Source organism: Juglans regia, chromosome 1 (assembly GCF_001411555.2).
Source record: "Juglans regia cultivar Chandler chromosome 1, Walnut 2.0, whole genome shotgun sequence".
In the NCBI taxonomy this organism is placed as follows: domain Eukaryota; kingdom Viridiplantae; phylum Streptophyta; class Magnoliopsida; order Fagales; family Juglandaceae; genus Juglans; species Juglans regia.
This window is the reverse complement of record NC_049901.1, coordinates 15,040,395-15,064,459: the sequence shown is the minus strand read 5'-3', so window position 1 is coordinate 15,064,459 and position 24,065 is coordinate 15,040,395. Positions and strand designations below refer to the sequence as shown.

The following is a 24,065-nucleotide window of genomic DNA, read 5'->3' as shown; positions in this document are numbered from 1 at the left end:
ACATGTTGCGCCTACCAAGTGGGTGGGCACTTGATGTTTGGACATTACCCGAGGGATCTCAGACCATCAAGTCCCGACGAGTCACATCTCCTATTGCACTATCTCCTTTCTCAGGTCGTGTATAGGGGGTTCTCTTAGCAGGCCAGGTCTTTCCCCTTTTGTCTTGGGTTTGGCTTGGCTGGGCCTCCTGGGCCTTGGGTAGGGGAGGAAATCTCTCGTACAGTTACCCCGCTAATTCTCATAGGTGGTGGGAATTTTTATTGTGAATTGCCTCACCCTCCTCCTAAGGCCAAATATTGTTTTAAGGCTTTCAGTTGTCCGGAGGGGGGCTTCTATGAGTTGGCTACTTCTGATGATGCTCCCTCATGATGGGCTCATCTTTTCATCACACCTTCTTAAGCTCATTAATGAAGAGGTGTCAGGCGACTCTTCGCATGGATGTCGCTCTGTGAACTGCATTCCCGAAAACTAAAGCGGTGTGTACCCCAGTTACGACGATTTGTGGGAGCCTTCCCGTTGCCTTTTTTTTATAAAATGTGGAGTGGGTCCTGGCCTGCTTTTCATTCCTCTACAATTGTCTCGCCATTCTTGTCTTTTTTACTCTCCTTCTTTCCAATCATTTTCTTCGCTTCTTTGCCCTTTGGCAGTGATGGCCCCTGAAAAGCCCATTCAACCCAGCATTTCTGCAGACGCTAGTCCAGTGTTTTTGGGGAGTGGGTGGCGCTCGTCCACCAATAAATCCGTACTGGCCTCCTTGGCCTCCACATGTCGAGTGCCAGAAACCGTCGCCTTTGAAGTCCCAGGCCCGAGTGAGGGTGTTGTTGACTCCGATGGCCATTCCAGCAAAGTAGCCCTATATCCTTCCATGTTTTTGTGTGGTTTGAGACTGCCCTTTCCTTGACCCATCTGCAAACTTTTGGACCGCCTGGGATTGGGCCCTTCACAACTGCATCTGAATGCCTAGAGGTTATTGATCTGTTACAGCATCATCTGGCGATGGGCATTGTTGGAATCCTACCCAGAGGATGTTGACATTTCTAGTCACGAGTTTCTACTAGCGCACAGGGTGCTTCGCTTAAAAGGTAATGTCTGCAGTTTCAAGGCGTCCCATGCCTTGGTTACTTTGGAATAATGGTATCGCAAGGTAAAAGACTGCTCCCTTAAGTTTTTCTTTTTCTCGGGCCATGGTTGGGAGTTCTTGGTGGGTCAAGTGGGCCGCCGAGAGTTCCCCATATATACAGATTGGGGAACAGTTCTGGAGGATAAGGTCGTTCATCCAATAGCCACTCCTTACTAATCAACGCGCCTCGTGATTGTGCGGGAGTGGGTGTAGAAACATCCTGATGGCGTCTGCTCCAAGGTTCTCATTTCTAAGGAAAGTCTGGAGAGTTCCTTGCCTCCCTTGGGGCACCTTTCTTCTAGTGATAGGTCGCTGACTGAGCGGCTGCAAGCTGCCCTACTCTGAAAGCGCACCTCGAGCCTTCTTTTCTCAAATAAAAGGAAGCAATCCCACAAGGTCTGCTGAGGACAGACCCCTTCCCGGAGTTCAGGTCCTTTTGGAGCAGGAAGCGGTATCTTTGGAGGTTGGTCATTTGATTACCAAGTTGGCCTTTGCTATGGTCATAACGGTCTAACAGGTGGCCAGTCCTCCCACGGTACCTTCTTTGGTGATGATGATTCAAGATGCACCCGGGGTTAAGGTTGACATGGGCAACCTCCTCGAGAATATTTTTGCATCCTCTCCTCTCTGAGAGGGGCAGCATTCTACTTCTTAGGTCTCTCCCCCTTTCTCGTCTGACTCGACTGCCGAGGATCTCTCCCGTGAGGAGGCCAGTGAGGGAAGGGAAGCTTTTTCAGATCCCCATGCGGGTGCAAAAGGTTGCATGTGAGGTCAGTCCCCCCCAATGTTGAGATCTTCGAGAGTCTGACGTTTTTATTGCAGATTCTTCAGCCCCAACTGATGCTGGTCTGAGGGTCCCAGTTGTCGACCTGCCTGCTCAAGCGGTGCTCCTTGCAGGTGGCGACTCTCTTCCGGATGCTACTATTGGCCCTCCCATGGGGCGTTTAAGTGATGACCTGGCTGCTCCCTCCGAGGTCCCCAAGGAGTTTTCTAAGTTTGCCAATCTTGAGGAGATCCTCCCTTCCTTGTCTCAACTGGCCATGGAAGGGAGCCGAGATGATGTTGTGGGGCGGGTTGTCGAATGCCTATCATCCTTCTTTCATGAGGTTTGACTGCTTTTTTCCTCTCATTCTCTTGTCTCTGTTCTCTTTCTCTTCTTAACATTACTTTTGTGTCATCAGGGCACTTCACAGCTTGCAGATTTTATTGTGGACGATTAGGAGGCGGCTGCTTTGGGGTGTTTGGATCGTGCTTAAAGCCACAAGGAACAGAATGAATGGCTAAAGTCCGAACTCGAGGAGCTGAGATAGGACTTGTCAAAAGAGCGTAAGACGTTGACAAGGTCGGAGCGTCGTCTTTGGAAGCCCAAGAAAAAGTGGGAGGAGAAGAAAACCCAACTGGAACAGATCAATCACAATCTCTAGGCCGACCTCTCCCTAGAACAGTCAAAGAAAAAGTAGTTGTAGGGGGAAGTTGACCGGGTTGAGCAATTGTGCACAAGCCTCTAAGATGCCAACCTTTTCTTACATAAGCAGCTAAGATGGTTCCCGACTCTCTGCGATAAGGTGTGGGGGCAAGAGGTCAATAAAGCTTTCAAGTCGATGCGGTCATTTCTGCTCCAAAGCCCAAAGCTGCATTCAAGATCTTTTGCCTAGTATATTCAGTGACTTGCGCCTAATGATATCCCAACCAACAAGGTGTCCTTTGAATGCAACCACGATCTAGGGAAAAGCGACATGCTGACCGGTTTCATGCCATTACGGACGTCGGGGGATCCAGTCGGCCTTGTCTCCAAGGCCGTTGAGTTGGGCAATCCTACTTCTGCCGTTGTTGGGGCCATGACTCCTGGCGTCGAAATATAAGATCTTTTTGAGCCTTGTTGTACCTAGCCTTGTTGTACCTTCCCTTTTTTTTTTCTTTTTACTTTTTGAACATGCGTCTGCACTTTATCGTCTAGCGGCTTGTACACAGAGATATACTAGTTAATACAGATATTTTACTCATAATGCACTTGCCTTTGCTTGCCTTCCCTTTCTTCCTTGTTCGTGACTCTCTCGCCTACCCCGCTGGTTGTTCAAGCTGAGCTTGTTTCTCCTCCGCGGGTTGTCGCCCCTTAAACACTCGTTATTTCCGCGATTATTGCTCTGGTGGCCGTGTTTATCGTGCCTTCATTTTCTTTCCGTCCTACGCTGCTGGCGTCCTTCACCTTGCAGGGGAAGATTCTGCTAGTGGAGGTTTTGCTTCTCATCCGGTCAGGGGCTGGCCTGCATTCTTTTGCAAGTGGGACAAATCAACATTTTAGGCCTACCTTCCCCTTAAGTCTCACCGTGGGAGGGAAGTTGTTGACAGGGTTCCCCCTTAGTGGAGTTGGCTCTATTGACTGGGATCAACTGATTTTTATACTGCAGGCAATAATTACATTAGTGAAATAGTATTTAGATAAGTTTTAAGGGAACAAACTGAAGCATTCAACTGTTGCGGCTGGTATGGGTCATTCGGCCGAAGTTTGGTCACCCCGATAGCCACATCATTTTTTTTTTTTTTACGTATGTGGCTACACTTCGCCAATTACGTTTCATCATTAAACGGCATCCCTTCAGTTTCTGAGTTATGGCTCCTTTCTTTATTGGCATTAACTATGCCCATCACATCAACAGATACGTGCTATGGCGGTTGCGGTAACCAAGGAATTCTGATCATCTGGAGGGAGGATATGTGGCACTCGGTGGTGATTGGAGAATTTATGATGATGAGTAGGTCAAAGCCCGCCTTGCATTATAAGGACCCCTTTCCCAATTAAATTTTTCATCATAATCACTTCTGCCTTTCTCTTTTTTCGAAGTTCCTTCATATCGTTTTCATGTTCATCCTTGCCATGATGTACTCTTCTCACCCTAGTGGGCGACAAATCCTCCAATGGAGTTAGGTCGCCGCCAGTGGTGGTGGCGTTTGTGTTAGAAGGTGGAGCCACCCACTTTGCTGATGGAGCTCCAGACCCTTCGTTTTTGTTCCCGCCCTTTTGCTTATTATGCTTCCTCGTTCTTGCCTTTTTTGCTTACGAGGCCCCACTTCAAAAGTTTCTCTACAACCGAACTCGCCACCTGGTTCTTTGCAGTGGAGAAGTGCTTTTGTTGCATTGGTGAACAGCCTCGTCGCCGTGGCGGCCGCCTCCCTCTTCAATTTTGCTTATCTTGATATGAGAATCTCTTCAATTCAGTCGAAATCCTTCATTGAGGTTGGCCCCTGGGGCGCTCTGGTTCTTGGCGCTGTCTTTGTCGTGGCTTTCCCAGGAGGTGACTGCCGTTTACTGTCTGGTTTCTTTGCACTCGAGAGCGCCTCTTCACCAGAACATTCCTCCTCCTCTAGTCCTATGCAACCGTACAACATATCGTATCTTTGGCGGTCAGTTGGCATTTTCTGGTGTTATCGACACGTCGTAATGGTGGAGATCTTCGACCTAGGTCGCACCTGTAGGGTTGACTCCACCAGCTCTATGATTATGTGCTCTTCATTCATGGCTGTTGAGACAATCTCAGTAGGGTTTGCAGTCTCAAATCCTTCCCTTGACTTTTCTCTCATATGTGTGTGTGTGGAGTCGATGGCACTGCAGGCGGTTCCTTGGAATGCATGAGGTTCCCAGTGCGAATTATCCTTTGTAGTTCAGTGGTTTCAAGCGGCTTTGAGATGTAACTCTTCCCTTATAATTTGACTTCATGATGTAACCTGCCTTTCGCATTGTAGTAAAGTTAATAAAATGATTTTGTGTATTAGACCGTGTACTTCTCGCATATTATTTTCAGCTAACCCTGCACTGTAGTTTTCTATGCCTTGCTTGCTGTACCGCTTTCATATTTTATTTTTTGTGTTGTCTTCGTGCTTTCCTTGCTGTATTTCTTCTTGTACTCCTGTTGCTTTCCCCATTTTTTTTTTGTAATTCTGCATTGAGTGATAAAGTAAATATGTGTACCCGATTGTACCTTCTCTGTATGTTTTTTGTTTGTCTAGGCTTTGTGCGGCTTCTCTTTACTTCTTTTCTTTGAAGCTTCCTTTCTTTTGGTAGTTGTAAGACTCAAACCTGCTCTCCATTGGGATGGGGTCGAGCTACCTCAAGCTAGCCTGCCCCTTTCTCTTCCCAAAGGAGGTAACTTCTTCGAGCTGCCAATAGAGCAGTTCACTTATTTTTCGTGATGAGAATCGGGCTAATTGATTCGGGAGGGTTGTATGCCGGTTTGTAACTGGATCCACTCTCGCTCGTTGACATGATATGAAAGAGTAATTCTTTTTGCTAGGCTGGTGCTAGACTCACTCTTCACTCGCAGTCGTAGTGGAAGTCTGGGTAAGTATTCTAGAGGGCCGTATGCGGGTCCCGTTATCCTCTACGAAAGGTATAAGGCCACCCTCGGGCCGACCTTTCCCTATAGTGTCCCGCAGGGAGGTAAGTTTTCAAGCAATATGTTTCTGTACCCGCTCCCGCTTGTTGACACATAGGAGAAAGGTAAAAATCTCTGACGTCGGATAGCAGAGAACTACCCGCAATCCATCGCGGGAGGGATAAGACAATCTTAAGGCCTACATTTCCCTGTGGTACCCAGTGGGGAGGTAAGTTCGGGTGGCAATAGGTTGACGGCTCTTCGCCGTGACAGGAGTCGGGGTAATTTATTCGAGAAGGCTATATGCCGGTCCCGCTCTCCTCCACTAGAGGGATAAGGCCACCCAGGCCAACCTTTCCCTATAATGTCCCTCGGGGAGGTAAGTTGTTCAGGCAGTTTGTTACTGGATCCCCTCCTGCTCGTTGATATCATAGGGAAGGTAAGTGTTGGGTCAGTCCGGCGCCGATCCCACACTCTTTTGCAACGGAGGTCAGGGTAATGTATTCGGGAGGGCCGTATGCTAGTCCCGCTCTCGTCCGCTGGAGGGATAAGGCCACCCTTAGGCCGACCTTTCCCTATTGATGTTCGCAAAAAAGGTATGTTTTGTTTTCAGGCTGCCATCAACTGACCAGCTCTCCCTCGCAGGAGGGACAAGGCAACACTCAAGCTTACATTTCCCTGTGGTGACTAGCGGGAGGTAAGTTGTTGATGACTTTGTCGCTGTGTATCTTGTTAACTGTATTCTGTTTTTATTTGTTGGTGCTGTACTTGTAAGGCGAGATCTTAGAGCCGATGTTCTGAATTGCCTTGAAAGCCTTGCCCTATTCCTTCCCCCCTTGAAACTAGGCCAGGCAAATCATGGATAAGAGCTTGCCGTTGTTTTTCTAGCGTTGTCCGGCCTATTTCGTCCCCTTGGTGCAGTCCCGGGCAGGTTCTTCATCTTTTTGCTTCAACTCCTGCACATGGCACTTCATTGCCGACACTTGTTCCCCTCAAGCCTCTCCCACCTCCTGGGAAGTTGGGAAATTCATTTTGAGGTAATAAGTCGACGTGACGACCTTTAAACAGTTGAGGGTGGGTCTTCCTATGATGGCATTGTAGGCTGATGGAGTTTTCACCACTAGGAAGTTGACCATAATGGGAACCACGCATGGGGCACTTCCCACCAGGACAGACAAGGTGATGGTTCTCACTGGCTGAACGATGCCTCCAAAGAAGCCTTTCAAGGGTATGGGGACGGCCACCAGCAAGGAAGTTTCGATTCCCATTTTGACTAAAGCTTCCCAGAACAGTATGTCTGCGGAGCTTTCGTTGTCGATGAGAATTCTGTTGACATTTATAACAACTTCAATAACGCTGGAATTCTAACTTTTAACTTATTGTTTAGGATATAAGCCTTGACATAGTTTGAACTTTTCTTATGTTATCACAAATGATATTAAACTCAAATTGATCATTTTATAGTGTGGAGTGTAAGTGCATCAAAACATACCCTCGAAGGGTGTTACACATATTAGAGGGGAAATGTAACACCATATTTCTCTAGAAAGGTAGTGAATGAAATTTCACGTTGTCAAAGAGAGAGTTCTTGAGATTAATAATGATTTCAATTGAATCTCACTTATGCTAAAGGCATGTGGATTATTATTCTCTCGAGTTTCACATATCTTGAAAGTCAAGAAATTGATGCCAATGCCTTTGAATCATAACTAGCATTGAAAAAGTCCATGTTATTTGGTATTGTTTGTGTCATTTTTCTCTCTTTTACATTTGTTCAATGTGCGACTTCGTGGGTGACAACCTCCAACATCAAAATTCAATGAGTGACAGTGATCCTGTGGAAATTTATAAAAATGAAAAAATAAACAGGTTTTATTTTATACGACAAAGTAGAAATTACACCCATCCAATTCTCATCTACCTCCCCCAAAGTTACACAACAAATGCCAGGAGAGAGAAGACTGGAAACATGCTCAAGCATAAGAGCCCTACTGTGAAGAGATACCACATATGGATGGAGATCAAATGTAGCAGAAAATTTGGAATCTCTCAATATTGTTGAGTTCCGAACACATTACGACCAATATTTCTGCAAAATTTGAAGCTAATTACTGAGAAGATGGAATCCACTCATCTCCTTGGATAAAATTCTAGACAGAATATGTGAGTTTGTGCCCTGTCGGGATTTGGCTACTCCATGTTACCCTCTGGGACAAATTGGAGCCTGGTCCAAAATTCCAAAATTCCCCATAATAGAGTGTTTTCAATGCAAAATCGTCATCCCATGGTATTCAGTCTTCTGGTGTAATAAGAACTTCTAAGTTGCAGTGTATAAAAACTAGCCTTGAGTACAGCTTCCATGGCCTCCCTAAATAATTAATGTGTACTTTGGGATTGTTATGATACAGTACCATGTATTCCATGGTGCCATTTATCAAGCAATTCTAAAAAACAAAACTTGTGGATTGTGCAGGGTCATTTGTGCTATGTGAAGTGACAGTATTTTCCTCGCCCTTTGCTAGATCTACTTGCCGGGACAGACTAAGATCTGGCAGTCTTCAAAAACTGATGCTGAGTTTCCAAAAATGAAATCCACGTTTGCCTGGATGCAGCATAATTTGTAGAATTGGTGAAGGGAGTAGCATAGAGTGTATCTTGATTGCCTAAGAATTCGCAGTTCTCAATGAGCCACTATCGAATTAATGCTATTAACTATGGTGCAGCGTGTAGGCATTGCAGAAGCCTAGGCTAATGTGCAAACTTGTAATGTTTATGCAAAGTGGTTGGAAAACTTGATCCATTCATAATTATAATCCGCTACAAAAGTTTAAACAATTGAAACCTCAAATTTGTAACTTCAAAATCATTAACCATCTCATTAGTGGAAATTCTACCTGGCTCATCCCCGTTCTGTATCTTTACTTGAGGTCATTTCCCTCATAGTTTGATGGTTAACACTACAGTCGCTTCTTTTATAAGCATTTTATCAAACCTCAAGAGACATGAAATTGGTTTGTCTCACACTATGTCAAGAGTATAAGGGTTGTCCAATAGACAAAATGTCAGTCACAATCTCACAAAAGAGCATTCATGCTACATAACAAATTGTTTCTTTCCATGTCACTCCACGACTACAACTATCATTTCTAAAAAATCTATGAGTCTCAAGTACTTTCCAAAGTTTGATTGGTTCTATTTTATTAAGAGTAATATTATATACAATTTTAAGAAATGTAAGTTCCACACACTCTTTAAGAAAAAATTGGTATCTATCATTAAAAAATTTATTTTTCATATAGGTTCTAAATTTACCCATATTTTTTGAAAAGAGTATACAAAACTTGCAAACACTAGAGATTGCAAATATCATATGTATATAACTACAACCATCTACCTCAAACTAACAACCACAAAGTATCAACAATCACCGCAGCACAGCTGTACAACACAATACAAGTCGTTGGCCCTAAAAAATAGCTCATTGTTTAGACTGCTTCCCATCAACCACCATAACCACTCTCTTGGAGTTTGGGTTTAGAAAATACTTCACAAGATCCTTCTAATCTATTTTTTAGGATTTTTTTTTTATTTTTTATTTTTATATGTAGCTTTGTCAAATTTGGCTCGAGGCATTTGCTAAGATTCTTCCCCTCTATCGGTTTACATTTTTTATGATATTGCCATTGTGATGATACTAATAACAATGAAAATAATAATAATTAGTAGAAGGTGAGGCATACCAAACCTTTAAAAAAGGTGTCATATTCATTGGTTTCCGACTACAATGAGGTTGTTTGATAATGTAGCATTGTTTGGTAGCATGAACCCAAAAAACAGCAGCTAGGTAATAATTTCCTAAGCCATAAATGTAACACCTCATATAACTAGATGAGTAGTGAATAAAATCGTACAATATTTAGGAATAACTTGTTGACATTTATAACGACTACAATAAAGCTAGAATTCTAACTTTTAACTTGTTGTTCCGAATATAAGCCTCGGTGTAGTTTGAACTTTTCTTATGTTATCACAAATGATATTAAACTCAAGCTGATCATTTAATAGTGTGGAATGTAAGTGTGTCAAAACATAGCCTTGCAAGGGCGTTACACATATTAAAGGGGAAATGTAACACCATATTTCTCTAGAAAGGTAGTGAATGAAATTTCACGTTGTCAAAGTTTTTGACATTAATAATGATTTCAATTGAATTTCACTTATGCTAAAGGCCTGTGGATTATTATTCTCTCAAGTTTCACGTATCTTGCAAGTCAAGAAATTGATGGCCAAATGCCAATGCCTTTGTATCATTACTAGCATTGAAAAAGTCCATGTTATTCGGTATTGTCTATGTCATTGTTCTCTCTTTTACGTTTGTTCAATGTGCGACTTTGTAGGTGGCAACCTCCAACATCAAAATTCAATGAGTAACAGTGACCCTGTGGAAATTTAAAAAAGAATAAATAAATAAGTTTTATTTTATACGACGAAGTAGAAATTACACCCATCCAACCCTCATCTACCTCCCCTAGAGTTACAAAACAGATGCCAAGAGAGAGAAGACTAGAAACATGCTCAAGCATAAGAGCCCCACTATGAAGAGATACCACATATGAATGGAGATCAAATGTAGTCGAAAATTTGGAATCTCCCAATATTGTTGAGCTCCAGACACATTTCGGCCAATATTTTTGCAAAAATTGAAGCTAATTACGAAGAAGATGGAATCCACTCATCTCCTTGGATAAACTTCTCGACAGAATATGTGAGTATGTGATCTATCGGGATTTGGCTACTCCAGGTTACTCTTTGGGAAAAATTAGAGCCTGGTCCAGAATTCCCAAATTCCCCATAATAGAGTGTTTTCAATGCAAAATCACCATCCCATGGCATCCAGCCTTCTGGTGTAATAAGAGCTTCCAAGTTACAGTTTATAAAAACTGTCCTTGAGTACTCCTTCCATGGCCTCCCTAAATAATTACGGTGTACTTTGGGATTGTTATGATACAGTACCATGTATTCCTCGGTGCCATTTATCAAGCAATTCTGAAAAACAAAACCTGTGGATTGTGCAGGGTCGTTTCTGCTATGTGCAGTGATAGCATTTTGCTCGCCCTTTGCTGGATCTTCTTGTCGAGGGGAGACTAAGATATGACAGTCTTGAAAAATTGATGCTGAGTTTCCAAAAATGAAATCCACATTTCCTTGGATGCGGCATGATTTGTAGAATTGGCGGAGGGCACGAGGATAAAGTGTATCTTGATTGCCTAAGAATTCGCAGTTCTCAATGACGGATAGATCACTGTCTGATCTGAAGGCCACTGCTTGGTGTGCATTAGGACCAGCCGTGTTCTGGATTGTGAGGCCGTTGGCCATGAATCCATCACCAAGAACACCTGTTCCAAAATGATTCAAACATAAGGAACAAGAATGGAATTTTTTTTCAAAGCAACTCTAGAACAAGAAGGGATTAACCCAAGTCAATGGTTAAAATAGTGACTCAAGAACTTAATTGTCTTGGGCATTAATCATAAACTTTATTTGGTACGGAATGCATATAATGTAAGGTGACAAACTGATGGAAAAACCTAAGGATAAATGCTACTTGCAAGCACATGGTGTAAACGGCTTACAATCAGCATAGCCACGTCAGTGTATTTTCATTTTTCCTTCTCTCTCTTAATTTCTCTCTCTCTTTCGGAATTTTAAGTTGTCATCCCTCCCTCTCCTCGCTCCTTTCTCCTCCAACCGACCTCTCTCTCTCTCTCTTCGTATAAGTAGACTGCCACCATTCTAAACAAACTTCAATTACTATTTTTCTTTCTTCTTTTTCGGTGTTTCTTTATTTGCAGTTGAGCACAAAGTAACTAAAAGACTAGATTTTGTTTTGCTTTCTAACATTTTGATATTTAGCATCGGATTTAAGGGAGTGAAGGCAAACTCAAGGTTGAAAGAGCTCTCGATCTGAGCCTATGAAGTTTCTCTAACTTTTATTGATTCTAGGTTTAGGCTTTTGGACTAGTTCTATGAGTGCATGTGTCTAAGATGGGGAACACTGAAAAGCACCCAAAGAGGGAAAGAGAGAGAGAGAGAGAGAGAGAGAGAGAGAGAGAGAGAGAGAGAGAGAGACATGGGAACCGCGGGAGAGGCAAGCTCCATTCTAAAGCCTCCACTCCTTTCAGTCCCACCCATGATGCAATCAACAGATCCTTCCGTGATGCAAACCCCACTACTCCACTCCTCAGCCTCAGTCCCATTTCGTTGGGAAGAAGAGCCAGGCAAGCCCAGGCCCTACACCACTCTCACCAACCTCACCACCAAGTGCTCGGAACTTCCTCCAAGGTTGCTCTTTGATACAAAATTGCCTTCCCCCGCCACTATCTTGGAGGGTTCTTTTGTGGGCATGTCTCTATTTCAGTCTGCTTCCTTTAGAATCACTTATGGGGAGTGCTATGGACCAATCTTCGAATGCTACAAAGTCCAACCGCCATGGGAATTAAAAAGAGAGAGAGAAAGAGAGAGGTCTTATTTTACTTATTTTTCTTTTTTGCCTTTTATTTATTTATTTTTTATTCCACATAAAACCGAATAAACAGCCAGCTTACGTACCGTTTGCAAGCCCCGAAGTGAAAACCTAAGTGCAAAAGGCTGTAAAATCAACTAGAATAATTTATCATGAGCACCTCCCCAACAGTATTTATTGACTCCATCCACAACCTTGAAAATAAAAACATATATCCAAAAAGAAAAGACAAAACAATAACAAGGAAGACTTACCAACTGTAGCTGTGTGGTATGTCGAAAGCCCAGGCATGCCGACGTTCAACGACCCCGTAATGACCGTTTTGCCCATCCCGTCTCCTAAAAACACCACGTTCTTCTTCTCTAACGGGATTCTGACGATTTCATCGTATACCCCCTCCTTTATATGTATCACAAACTTCCGTTGCCCGGCGTTATCAGGTGTGGCGTTCACTGCCTCCTGCACCGTCTTGTAGCACCCGCCACTCCCGTCCTTACACACGGTCGCGTCCGCCGTTAGCTTCGACGGGAAGCCGCCCCGAAAATCCGACCCAGAGCCGCCAGTTCCCTCCCAGAATTGGTCCCGCTCGGTCTTGGGCGGGGCCCACGACCCAGTCTCGTTCCCGTAAATATCGTATGAGAACACCATGCTCAGCGCATTACTCGTGAGCCCAGCCAACGAGTCCAGAAGCGACATCGTCGAGTTCACCATCTGGGTGTCGTTCACTAACTTGAGCGCGGACCAGCAACCTTGTTGGTATTGCAAGGAGGCGCTCAACCAGATTCTCGCATCCTTGATCCTTCCATGTGGCAGTGCGTCTTCGGTAGTCCGAGAGACCCGGTACTCGGAGTTGCTGAGGGCCTCCGTGCAGCTTTTGGCGGCCGCGGTGAGGTTCGCATTCCCCGCGGAGGAGTCCTTGATGGACTTGACCATGGATTGGGCGGTGTGGAGGTTCTGGGAGGAGACCCAGATGGCGGACTGGATGAGCTGGAGAGGAGTGGGGTTGGGGGGCACGTGGTTGGATTGGGTCAAAGAGGTCTCGCATTGGCTAGGGAAGCGAGTGGCCTTGCAGGCCTGGCGGATCGCGGGAGAGACGGAGGAGGGAGCATCAGGACTGGGTTTGACGGCACCGGGAGAGAGGGAAAGAAAAAGGACAAGGGAGACAAAGAAGATGCAGGCCATGGAAATTACAAGAAGTGTGGATGGCTTAGAAAACAGGAAGGTGTTGGAGCTTGCTTTTATGGACAAGTTTTGTGGATTTTCTTTGATGAGTAGTGGCCATATCGAATCGATCCACTAAAATAGCGTGCAGTGGAAAAGGAAAATGGAAGGCGGGGCTGGGGTTCACGGGAGATTGATGGGGATTGGTAAGACTCAAAAAGTCACGGGTTGTTATGGTTATTCGGTAGGGTAGAAGTTGGGCGAGCTGTGCGCCTGCGTCTTCGCATACAGACTCAAACCGTCAAACGGGTGGGTGAATGCTTTTTTTGGAGAAGGCGGGTCGCGGGGGAAACCTTCGGTTTTGTTCCGCATCACACTCGCCACCTAATAAATAAAATTTAGCAGCATGAATGAACTCTCTTCGAACCTCTTGTACCAAGTTAGCTCATTTTGTTCCTGGATGTATTCATTCTGTTGTATTGACTGAATTAGCTCACCATTAATATATGAAGTTCTTTATTCTCATAAAAAAAAAATTCGTATTTGCTTCGTAAATTGGTCTTATATTATCACCTATGCAAGGTCGTATCATCCATGCAAATACATGGTCTTAACCCAAAAAAATAGACATATTAAGTCCAGTCTAAACATAAATTCATGACCAACTTTAAGACATGTGAGTACAACTCTCAACTCAAGTAATCTGCCCTCACCCGTAATATACTTGCAATGCATGAGAGAGAGATTGTGAGAGAGAGAGCTTGACCAGCGGAGGAGTATGGGTCAACGAAAACGTGGGGTTGGCGGTTTGTGGAGGCACGACAAGTTATGGCTTGATATTTATACCGAAATGTTGCCGAGTGTGTATGGAGTTGTGCAATGGAGTTGGTTTCGCTGCGGACGCAGGACCCGTGTTGTCTGGGCTGCGATCTAGGTGATCGCAGAGGGAGGAGATGGCGTGGTTTACGGTTGGGTTCGTTTGTGGTTTGCAGCTAGGCAAGGGCTGCGACGTTGCTCTGTTTTGTGGTGTGAAAACAGAGTGTGCGTTTGAGTATAGTTTGCGGAGTTGTGGTGGAGAGTCGCGGTGGTGTAGGCGACGGTATAAGGCTGCAAGCAAGCTGTGCTTCCCTGACCATTTCGGTCTTGCAGGAGAAAGCTCGGCAGCTTGCGGTGGTCTGGCTTCTGCTAGCCACATAGGGTAGGTCTCCATTGGTTCTTTTTGCTGCCCTAGTTTACGTAAAGATGGTGGAGGAGCTGTCTGTGGTTGAGGGGGTGTCGCTTACGTGGGCTGCTGTTGCTGGACTTCACCGTTCACAGCAGTGGGAGTCGTGCGGGATTGCTATGTTTTGAGGAGCAAGAAACTAGAAAGGGACTTAACTGAGTGGTTTACGGTGGTCTATAGGCGGTGCTTGCAGAGGAGAGAGGTTTAGCGGAGTGGGTCTTCACATCCTTGGGGACCGGTTGGCGTGACGGTTAAGCGAGGATTCTTTTTGCATGCAAAGTTGTGGGAGGGAATGGGTAAAACAGTAAAATGGGCTGGCTTTGTTACAGACTTCAAAAAGTAGAAAAACAAATAAGGTTAGTGTGCCAGGTTGTGCATTCACGTCAAGCGGGAAAGTAAAACGGAAAGGTAATCCATCCTACAATTACCAAGCCTCTAGACTTGTTACCATTTCTTTTTGTTTCTGTTTTTGTATCTTTTTAGTTTTCTCAAATTTTTTTCTTTTGCCTCCCCCCCTCTCCCCAAACAATGATTTATATCTGTGCTCCTTGGTCTTAAGGGTATGTGATGAGTAAGATAGCTCTGGTTCTAGTTATCAACCAGTCTTGAGCACCTGATATTCGTATTTGTTCACTTTAAGTAATTGCCATTTTACTTCCTTATAGTTTCTATTTCTAGCATGGCTTATGGTTGGGGGTTTCTTACCTAATACTGCAGTGACCTCTCACACATAGTTCTTGTCCACTATCGGGAAGTAAAGGTAAGACTCTATCCTCTCTCTCCTACTTTTGTTGCAACATATTACCTATAAAAAATTAGTCATAGATGGATAAACTGGAAGGCTTAGCTTTTCAATAAATAAGAGCTTTTCAGTAGTGCATGATAATTTTGATACCTTAGATAAGGTCTTTGACATGATAAAAACCATGGCCTTGAATTGAAGATTTGCTCCTGTTGAAGCACATCTCATAACATTGGATTTTTGCCCTTTTTATGTTTCACAACTTGATCAGGGCAATAGGACAAATTTTAACCGCATTAAAGAGACTGAGGAAGCTATTCCCTATTCCCAAGAAACTGAAGACATTTTACCCAACTCTGAGATTGATAGCTCTGGGGCTTCTAATTTTCATCTAAATAATTACCGAGTGCCTTCACAAACTACAGATACAACAAGCCTGAACAGTGTTCAGGCATCAGATTATGAAGACACTGAATCAGGTAGATTTGTCAGACATGCCTCAGTTTATAATAAAAAACTGCTAGTGTTACTTCATAAAGAAGATTTTATACAGGTTTGAGGATGGTGTATGCCTTGATTGTTCATTGTCAGCAAGTTCTAAATTTTCATTATTTATATATTTGCAACTTAATGTTATATATGCAGCATACAATCACCAAGCAAGCTCTGGACTCCACTGTTTCCTTGAATCACAACAGTCCATGGTGGAGAAGATTAATGCCGGACTTGCTAATCCTTATTTTGATGCATCAAGTTCAAGTAAGCTTATTTAAATTCATCATTCTATATATTTTCATCATTGACGCATAGAGAATCTTAATATTAGTGTTTGTTAGCTGATACTCATGCCATACCAACTTCATCATAATACTCTAAACTGTTGACAGGAGATTTTCAAGGAAAGTTGTCAGCCATTTCTAGGGTAGATTTTGTCTCTCTCACTCTAGCAGATAAAGTGAAAGACAGCAACAATCCTGAATCAAAACACCTTGATTTTGCGTTGTGGGATGATATATTGGGAAATGGTACTTCTGGTGGTGAAGCTGTCCCTTTACAGCCATCATTTCCAGAAACACAACCTGATACCATTGGAGTCCTTTCTAAACAAGAAAACCAGATACTGGGGCAACTTTTCACTAGCAACCTTGAAATCCAGGAGTTTGGGAATCACCTGCAGGTCCAAGAAGAGTGGCAGGTACAGAGTTATATACAATTTATAGTATATCTAATCGGCGTGAAGTATTTATAATATTGCTAAAATATTTTCGGGCATTTCATCAGGGTTGCTCTCAAGGATCACTTTAAATTTGCAAAATCTTTATTGTTTTTATGTTACAAGATGAGCTGGGATTTCATCTAGAGATATAGTATGGCAGCGTTTTGTGTTATTACTCAGAATTATATGTTCGCAATAGTTTCTAGATTTTTTTTTTTTCCTGATACTATGGTTACTTCCATTTGACAACTCCAACATTTTTTTCTTACTACAACAGAGATGCTTTGGGTACAAGTAATACCGATTTTATTTATTTCTAAATAATATTTGGAAGCGAGGAGGCAAGCTCAAGAGAAAATTGACCTTCTTCTGGTCTTAAATTGTGGTGGTCCCTGTGATTTTCTTATATCTTTTTCTACTTCTACATAGGTCTTTCTCTTGTATGCATCATGTGCACTTAGGTTGCAACTTTTGCACTTTTAATTGAAATTTTTTACTTGCAAAACAAAAATTGTGGTTCCCCCCTAACAAAACAATAGTGATGCCTCATTGACATTAATATGTGAAGTTTTTTTTTACATATATATGTATATATAAGTAAGAAGTAATTTTATTAGAAGTGAATGTATAGGTGAAACCCTTGTACACAGGAAGTATACAAAAGAAAACTCCTAAATACAATATAAGAAACAGAAAGTGACAACAGAAAATCATGAGCAGAAGCTCCATTAATCACTAAAGCAGAAAACCAAAGCAATAAAGAGTGCACAATAAAGTTTCAGAGTTCCTCCAAAGAATGCTCCTTATCATTAAAACACCGCTCATTCGTTTCCATCCAAATGCACCATGCAAGACCCAAAGGAACCTTCTTCCAAGCCGCATCCACTTGAGAACAACCATGAAGCCTGTTCCAACATGCAAGAAGATCAGCCACTCACAAAGGCTTCACCCAAGCGTTCTGCAAAAAATACCATTCCACTAAGCCCTTGCCACCTCACAATGCAAAAGTAAATGATCCACGGTTTCTCCATGCTTCTTACACACGAAACACCAATCCATAACTATAATACCATGTTTCCTTAAATTGTACAACGTTAAGATTTTCTCAAGAGAGGCAGTCCTTATGAAAAAAGCAACTTTGGAAGGCATGTGAGACCTCTTTAATATGTTGGAAGGCACGTGAGGCAGTCCATAACTATAATATGTGAAGTTGCATTACCTCTTTCAACTTGTGATGTTTGTCTATTTAAGATTTGTCAAGGTGTAAAGATGTTGCATATCTATAAAGATTTGATACCCACGCATGATCTGTCACAAAACTTGGATAATTTGGTAGTTATACTTCCCATGTTAGTTAAGCAAGCATTTTGTGCTAGATCACAAAATGTCTACTCATTCAAGTATTTGAATTGTCTCTGTTTCTCTTCATGTATAAAATTGTGATGGTAATGTAGCTGCTCTTAGTTAATAATGAACTAGTAGTTGCAGATTGAAGATGCTGACAGTAACTTAAAGTCAGAAATTTTGTTGTAAATGCAGTGGTTTGGATTTTGACTATCTAATAGAGTATGTACTTGTATGTTGGGCTAAACGTTAGCTGCTGTTTCTTGTCAACTCCAACTAATTGTGTTTTGCTTTTTCTTAAAAACAGACTTCTGAAAGCCAGTTGCTCTTGGATCGGGTTGTGCAGACAGAATTAGCATCTGAAGTCACTTCCAAATTTCATGAAGATGCCATCCGAGCCAATCTGCTCAAATCTATTGAGCCTTGCTTTGCAGATAATGATAACCTAGAAAATCATCCTATCCAAAATAACCTCCAAGTACAGCTTTCAAACGCAGAACACGAAGATTATCTGAAATCCGATCGAGAGAACAAGATGGCCAACTACTCTTTTGCCATAAAACCTCTATTAGATGGCTCTCTGTCAGAAGAAGGTCTGAAGAAGCTTGACAGTTTCAATCGGTGGATGAGTAAGGAACTCGGAGATGTAAATGAGTCACATATGCAGTCCAGTTCTGGGGCCTATTGGGATAGTGTTGCGAGTGAAAGCAGCGTTGATGGATCCAGTATTTCTTCTCAAGTGCACTTGGATAACTATATTCTTGGTCCCTCTCTATCCCAGGATCAGCTTTTCAGCATAATTGATTTCTCACCAAATTGGGCATATGAAGGCTCTGAAGTTAAGGTACTCCAGGATTTAATCTTCCTTCTGTGCTGTAGTAGTATCTTCAAAGCTTTCAAATGTTCATTCTATTTGCTAAATGTTGGTACAAATGCTATATTATTTATTTATTATTTTTCTGGTCTATTTTGTGTCCCCTGGACGCCCCACCGCGCCCACCCAAGGCGAAAAACACCAAAAAACATAAAATCCATAGAATCACAAATCCATCCACAACAAATTGGAAAACTACAAAAAATACAAAACAACCAAAACAAGTTAATAACATCATATCTGAGAAAAGTGGTTCCTTTTCTTTTACGTTGCAGATCTGAGCAAAGATTCAAAGAACCACGACCATTCATGGTCGTGGATTTGCAAAGCCATTTGGGGTCGTGGTTCTATGGCCATTTGTGGCTTCAAGGAGGGGAAGAAAAAGTAAAGGAGGATGTGGAGAAGTTGAAAAAGAAGAGGACGAAGATGAGAAGAAGAGGAGAGAGTAGACTTAGATTGTGTTTGGATGTTAAAGTGAGTTGAATTGAATTGAGTTGAGATGATAAAATATTGTTAGAATATTAATTTTTTAATATTATTATTATTTTAAAATTTGAAAAAGTTGAATTGTTTATTATATTTTGTATTGAAATTTGAAAAAGTTGTAATGATGAGTTGAGATGAGTTGAGATGAGTTTGGTAACCAAACTCACCTTTAGGAGACGTACTAGAGAGAGAGAGAGAGAGAGAGTTAGGTTTTAATTTAAAGCCTCATTCTGAAACGATATTGTTTACGTCGTTTTATTTAAAAATAAATAAATTCTTAGATAAAACAACGTCATTTTATTAAAAAAAATTTTTTAATATATATGTGGGTTGGGCTGGGCAGGTTAGGGCCTAGCCTCTGGTTCGTGGGTATTTGCCCACACAACTCCCATCTGCGGATGGGGACCCCGCTCCAGCAAGGAAAATGCCGGACAACGTGGGGTAGGTGGTGGTGCTCCACCAGCCAATCCTAAATATGACTATTAAAATGATGTCACTTGATCATATTTTTTTTGTTCATTTATAATCTTCATATCTTAACTTTTAATAATTTCAGGTGCAAAATGCAAAATAGATTATAGTTTTAAGGGTGAAAAATGCAATTACCCGTAGATAGATTTCTAACAACATTATTGTAAAGCCTTTTAAATTTAAATTGTGAATCTCATGATTTCATGATCTTACTGCAGTAGCTTTGGGCAAAAGCTTCAAAACATGATAAATTGATTAGTGTAATCAGGACTTCTTTGGTTGATGTTTGGCCTTTTGAACTTTGCTTTGTTTTTATGGGTTGAATAGAAATCCTATCCAAAAAACAAGAAAGCTAATCGGTGCAATGCCGAAACCAAATTGAACCAACAGTGACACTTCGCATAGTGGAAAACGGAAGTAACCGCATAAACCCTAGCAATAACCCAACAATCGAATTACGGTCTTCCGGCTGCTATTCTCGCTGGCTCAACAGCTTTGAGATCTACAGAGGCAGTACCCTTAATTCATTCTGATGCATTCTTATTCTATACCTCTCTTGCCACAAGTTGTAAACGTGGAAATTCAAGTAATCTCAGAACCTTGATATCCTGTGCTCGAATCTTTGAAAAACCAGACTGAATGAGACCATTTGACACTGTCCATCACACTCCAAAGTATTTACAGCAGTAACTGACGACTTTAAAAGGTAACCCAAACAACAAAATCTTCCTGATGAGCGTTTGGCAATCGTGCACTACAGGGAACAGCCTGAATTTCCACTGAATATTCCGAGCACACAAAGGGGAAAAATGAAACCTTAATCCGCAAGCAAGCGAAGTCAAGGAAACAATTTGCCATTCCCGGGGCACATCCCATCGCTTCAAAATGGGCAAGTCCAAACCAGTTTCCTGTAAAAAAAATTACCATAGGGTATTCGTAACTTGCTCTGTTTTTTGTGCAGGAAACAGGGGCTTTTTGTGAGGTTGAGGGTGCTGTTTTCATATGTGTAGGGTGCTGCACAGTGGTCTCGTCCGTTCTGGTTAAAGTCGACGACAGCCTCTTAGTCTATGTAAGGAAGTTCATCCTTAATCGATGAGGATGATCGAACATCGGGGATTGACTCTGTTTCTGTAAACTTGTAAAAAATTTATCTTTCAACTGGGTTTTTGTTAGAATCGGCCTCGAATAATACACAGGAAAAAAAAGTTGCCTCAGTCCGTTAATGTACCAAAAATTTATGAGGATGAAAGAAAGAAACGGTAGGCATAGCAAACCTTAACTAGAGACGACACACAAACTTCTTATAAACAGCAAAAGAAACTTGCCTCAATCCGTCTGTGTACCAAAAATTTATGATGATGAAAGAAATAAATGGCAGGCATAGTAAACCTGGTGCATAGTAAACCTGGTGATTCTTGGCATTCACACTGTTGATGGAGGAGACGTTTGGTGTTCCGACATGTTGCAGATCATCGGTGAAGTCGAAGGGTCAATATATCTGTGGTATATTCAACAGGCATTCCAGTAACTCTACACACAACTTTTGATTTTACCATACAAACAGAATTAACGGGGGTTAATGGAATACATGAAAAGTTAACAGAAAATAAAAAAATCTATTAAAATAAGAATTTTCGTTAGATAGCCACTTTATATATATAAAGATATATATATATATATATACATATACTAGGTAAAGGCAATGTGCAATGCACGTTTGCTTAGTTTATATTTTATTTTTTTAAAGAATTAATTTTTTATTAATAAGGACATAATTTTTTGGTTTAACTAAATAAAGATGTAATGTTTATGTCATATAAATTAACATCACAAGCAAAAGAAGAGTATTAATTGAAGCTATAACATGGTCTTATAAATAAACGTCGTCCATAGTCTTATGAAAGTTATTTGAGATAATTTTGATTCTAGGATGACGTTTCAGCATTTTTCTCATCTTGCATTATCTCAATAGAGAGGACATTATAATGCTTATGTTTTTTCTCCTTCAGTTTTTCTGGATCTGCATAAACTTGAATCTTCTAAGTTTTTGTTGATAATTTATCCACAACACTTTTAATATATGGCTAATGTTCCTAAAAAAAAATTAAATAGTTTTACATAATTAATTAAAACTCAATTTCGTTTTTAATTAACTCATTATAACCAAACTCAACTTTTGAATAAAAATTTTAAAAGATACATCTTCAGAATGTTTCATCAACTTAATTGCTGAACAATCAAATGCTTCTTTTGCTATTTCACCAAACATAATAGCAACTATCTTTCCAGTATTATCGTCCAGTTCAACATATGCCCTAGCACTTTAAATGCATTGAATATATTATTTTAAATTTGAATATTGTTAAATTCTAAATTAAATTAGATATTGATTGTAAATTTAAATTGTAAGATACATACCGTGGTTTGCAAACCCCTTGACTTTTGCAATATATACAAACGAAGCTTTCATTATACTTATATCTAGTTCCTTTATTATAGCCAACACATGACATGTAATAAAATACTTGGTCCAAGTCAATCACATTTATCTTCGCCTCGATCCAGAATTTTAGTTTCTACATTAAATCATAATCAATTTTTAGAATGAATATTTGTGTAAATATTTTAATTTATTACTAATAAAATAATATTTACATCCATGGGTTGCAAACCCTTCATCAATTCTGCAATATCGCAATTCTTCACAATTTCTCGAATACCAACAGATGACAGAGGAGCAGATGGGTATGTCAAGTTTCTTGCAATGATACTTTTAATTATCAAATCATTATTATCCGCCCTTAAAATTTAGAAATGAAGAATAATATAAAGAAATGAAATATGTAGATAAATTACATAGATCGCATAATTAACTCTAATATAAATGCATTAATATGTAATCTTTAATTTTCGAGAATTACCATTTCTTCATTGTAGCTGCCTCAGGAAGAAGAAGATTGATTGTAAAGGTACTTGACGGACGTGATGACAGAGACAATCATTTGTTGAAATTGAGATCAATATTAATGCAGACATATATAATATGGAAAAAAAACTAAGCTGCTTAATTATTATAAATACCGTTTTTTGATCGAACAGATATTTTTGTTCCAAGTATTACTGGTTTATCTTCAATAATTTCTGATATTTTCTGACATTCGTCTTGGACAAATCAACCTCACATAGTCAAACATATGAGATTCAAGCTACAAAATTGAAATAATTAAAAGAATTAATAGAAATTTTCAAAATTAATATTGGAATTCAATTTTAAAAGAAATGAGAAGTTATAAAAATCACATCCTGGTTGTCCACTCCACTCGAGAAAATACATAGATAGTGAATTCTATCCGTCTGATCCTCTACTCGCAAGCTATGTATAGAACCTGGCCTCTTTCTCTCTCTCTAGATTTCTCATCCCTCCCGATCTCCTCAGCCACGACAACACCTCCCAAGCCTCACGGACAGCCGCGTCGCTACAAGCCACCTGACTTTGTCCTCACCCAAAGCTGGCCCTCAGAACCCAGAGTCGAGAACCACCGTAACCCTCCTCCAAATAGCTACTGCTCAGCTCAACTCAGCCACCGTGAGGCCATCCCCTTGTCAGCACCATCTCTTCCAGCGCTGCTAGATGAAACTCCAAACCACCACTACTCCTTTGTAAGCCGCTTGTGCTTTTACCCTCAGCAGAAGCCAGAACCCATCTTTCTCTCTCCCCCATCATGCTGATCCACTCTCCTTGGTACTCTCTCTCTCTCTCTCTCCACGTTTTTGTATTTATGTATTATTTTGTTTATGTATTTATGTATTATTTTGTTAATGGATTTGGACATGGCTATGGTGTCTCGAGGGTCACATAAGTGGCAGTGAGGTTTTGGCTGGGTGAATTGGGCTTTCGTGGAGTGACTCTTGGTGGAGAGAGAGATCCTCTGTTTTTAGGAACATGAAGCCTCATCTTTCAGATGTAAGATTTTTTTATTTATTTGTTTTTTGCCTGATGGGTGTTGGTTTGTCTTTTTTCCTTATCTGTAAAAACCAAAATTTTTTTTTTTTTTTTTCTGATTTTCTAAAGGAATTTTTAAATCTAACAGATCTGAAGGCTCATCCTTCAGATATGTTTTTTATTTTCCAGCTAATGCATATTTTTTATCTTCTCTGGTTTTAGCAAACTCATGTTTCAAATATGTTTTTTTTTTCCCGCCTCATGTATATTGGTTTGCTATTCCTGACGTGCTTCCTCTCTATCTTTGTGTTTGTTTCTAATTTTTTATTTGTTTTCAATACATACAGATTATATTTATGACATATGGCATTGGTTAAACCATAGCTCAAGGTATGTGTCGGAAGAGTAATACCTTTGTATTAGGACTTGTATTATGTATTGTTTCACTATGCATATCGATTACCTCTGTGTGCTCGTTTCTAAATATTTTTTGACAATACACACAAATCTAAGATCTGTTGGAGGACCTTGTGGTTGAGAGTTTTGACCCAAAACAATGAGTATGGATTGTGGTTACTTTTATGGAATGATCT

At 41.0% G+C, this 24,065-nt stretch overlaps 1 protein-coding gene, 1 long non-coding RNA gene and 1 pseudogene across 2 annotated transcripts; 1 reads left to right on the top strand and 2 right to left on the bottom strand.

The window, feature by feature from the left end:
* Positions 1-6,482: 6,482 nt before the first annotated feature.
* LOC109021796 lies at positions 6,483-8,393 on the bottom strand (annotated as a pseudogene).
* A 1,516-nt stretch (positions 8,394-9,909) lies between these two features.
* LOC109010612 (probable pectinesterase/pectinesterase inhibitor 51) lies at positions 9,910-13,472 on the bottom strand. The gene is made up of 2 exons (XM_018991491.2): positions 12,268-13,472; positions 9,910-10,886 (listed from the first exon to the last, which is right to left on the bottom strand). Exons 1-2 carry the CDS (start codon positions 13,193-13,195, stop codon positions 10,201-10,203), a joined length of 1,614 nt encoding a protein of 537 aa, XP_018847036.2. The 5' UTR covers positions 13,196-13,472; the 3' UTR covers positions 9,910-10,200.
* Positions 13,473-15,045: 1,573 nt separating this feature from the next.
* On the top strand, positions 15,046-16,297 carry LOC118349862. The gene is made up of 4 exons (XR_004802808.1): positions 15,046-15,156; positions 15,410-15,617; positions 15,784-15,897; positions 16,026-16,297. It is a non-coding gene; the product is annotated as an uncharacterized LOC118349862 (long non-coding RNA).
* The last annotated feature ends 7,768 nt before the right edge of the window (positions 16,298-24,065 follow it).

Excerpts from the sequence above, each read along its gene's own strand:
- LOC109010612 (XM_018991491.2), bottom strand. The coding sequence starts at position 13,195 with ATGGCCTGCATCTTCTTTGTCTCCCTTGTCCTTTTTCTTTCCCTCTCT. Across the intron at positions 10,887-12,267 it reads ATACCACACAGCTACAGTTG|GTGTTCTTGGTGATGGATTC; the intron begins GTAAGTCTTCCT and ends ATTTTGGAACAG.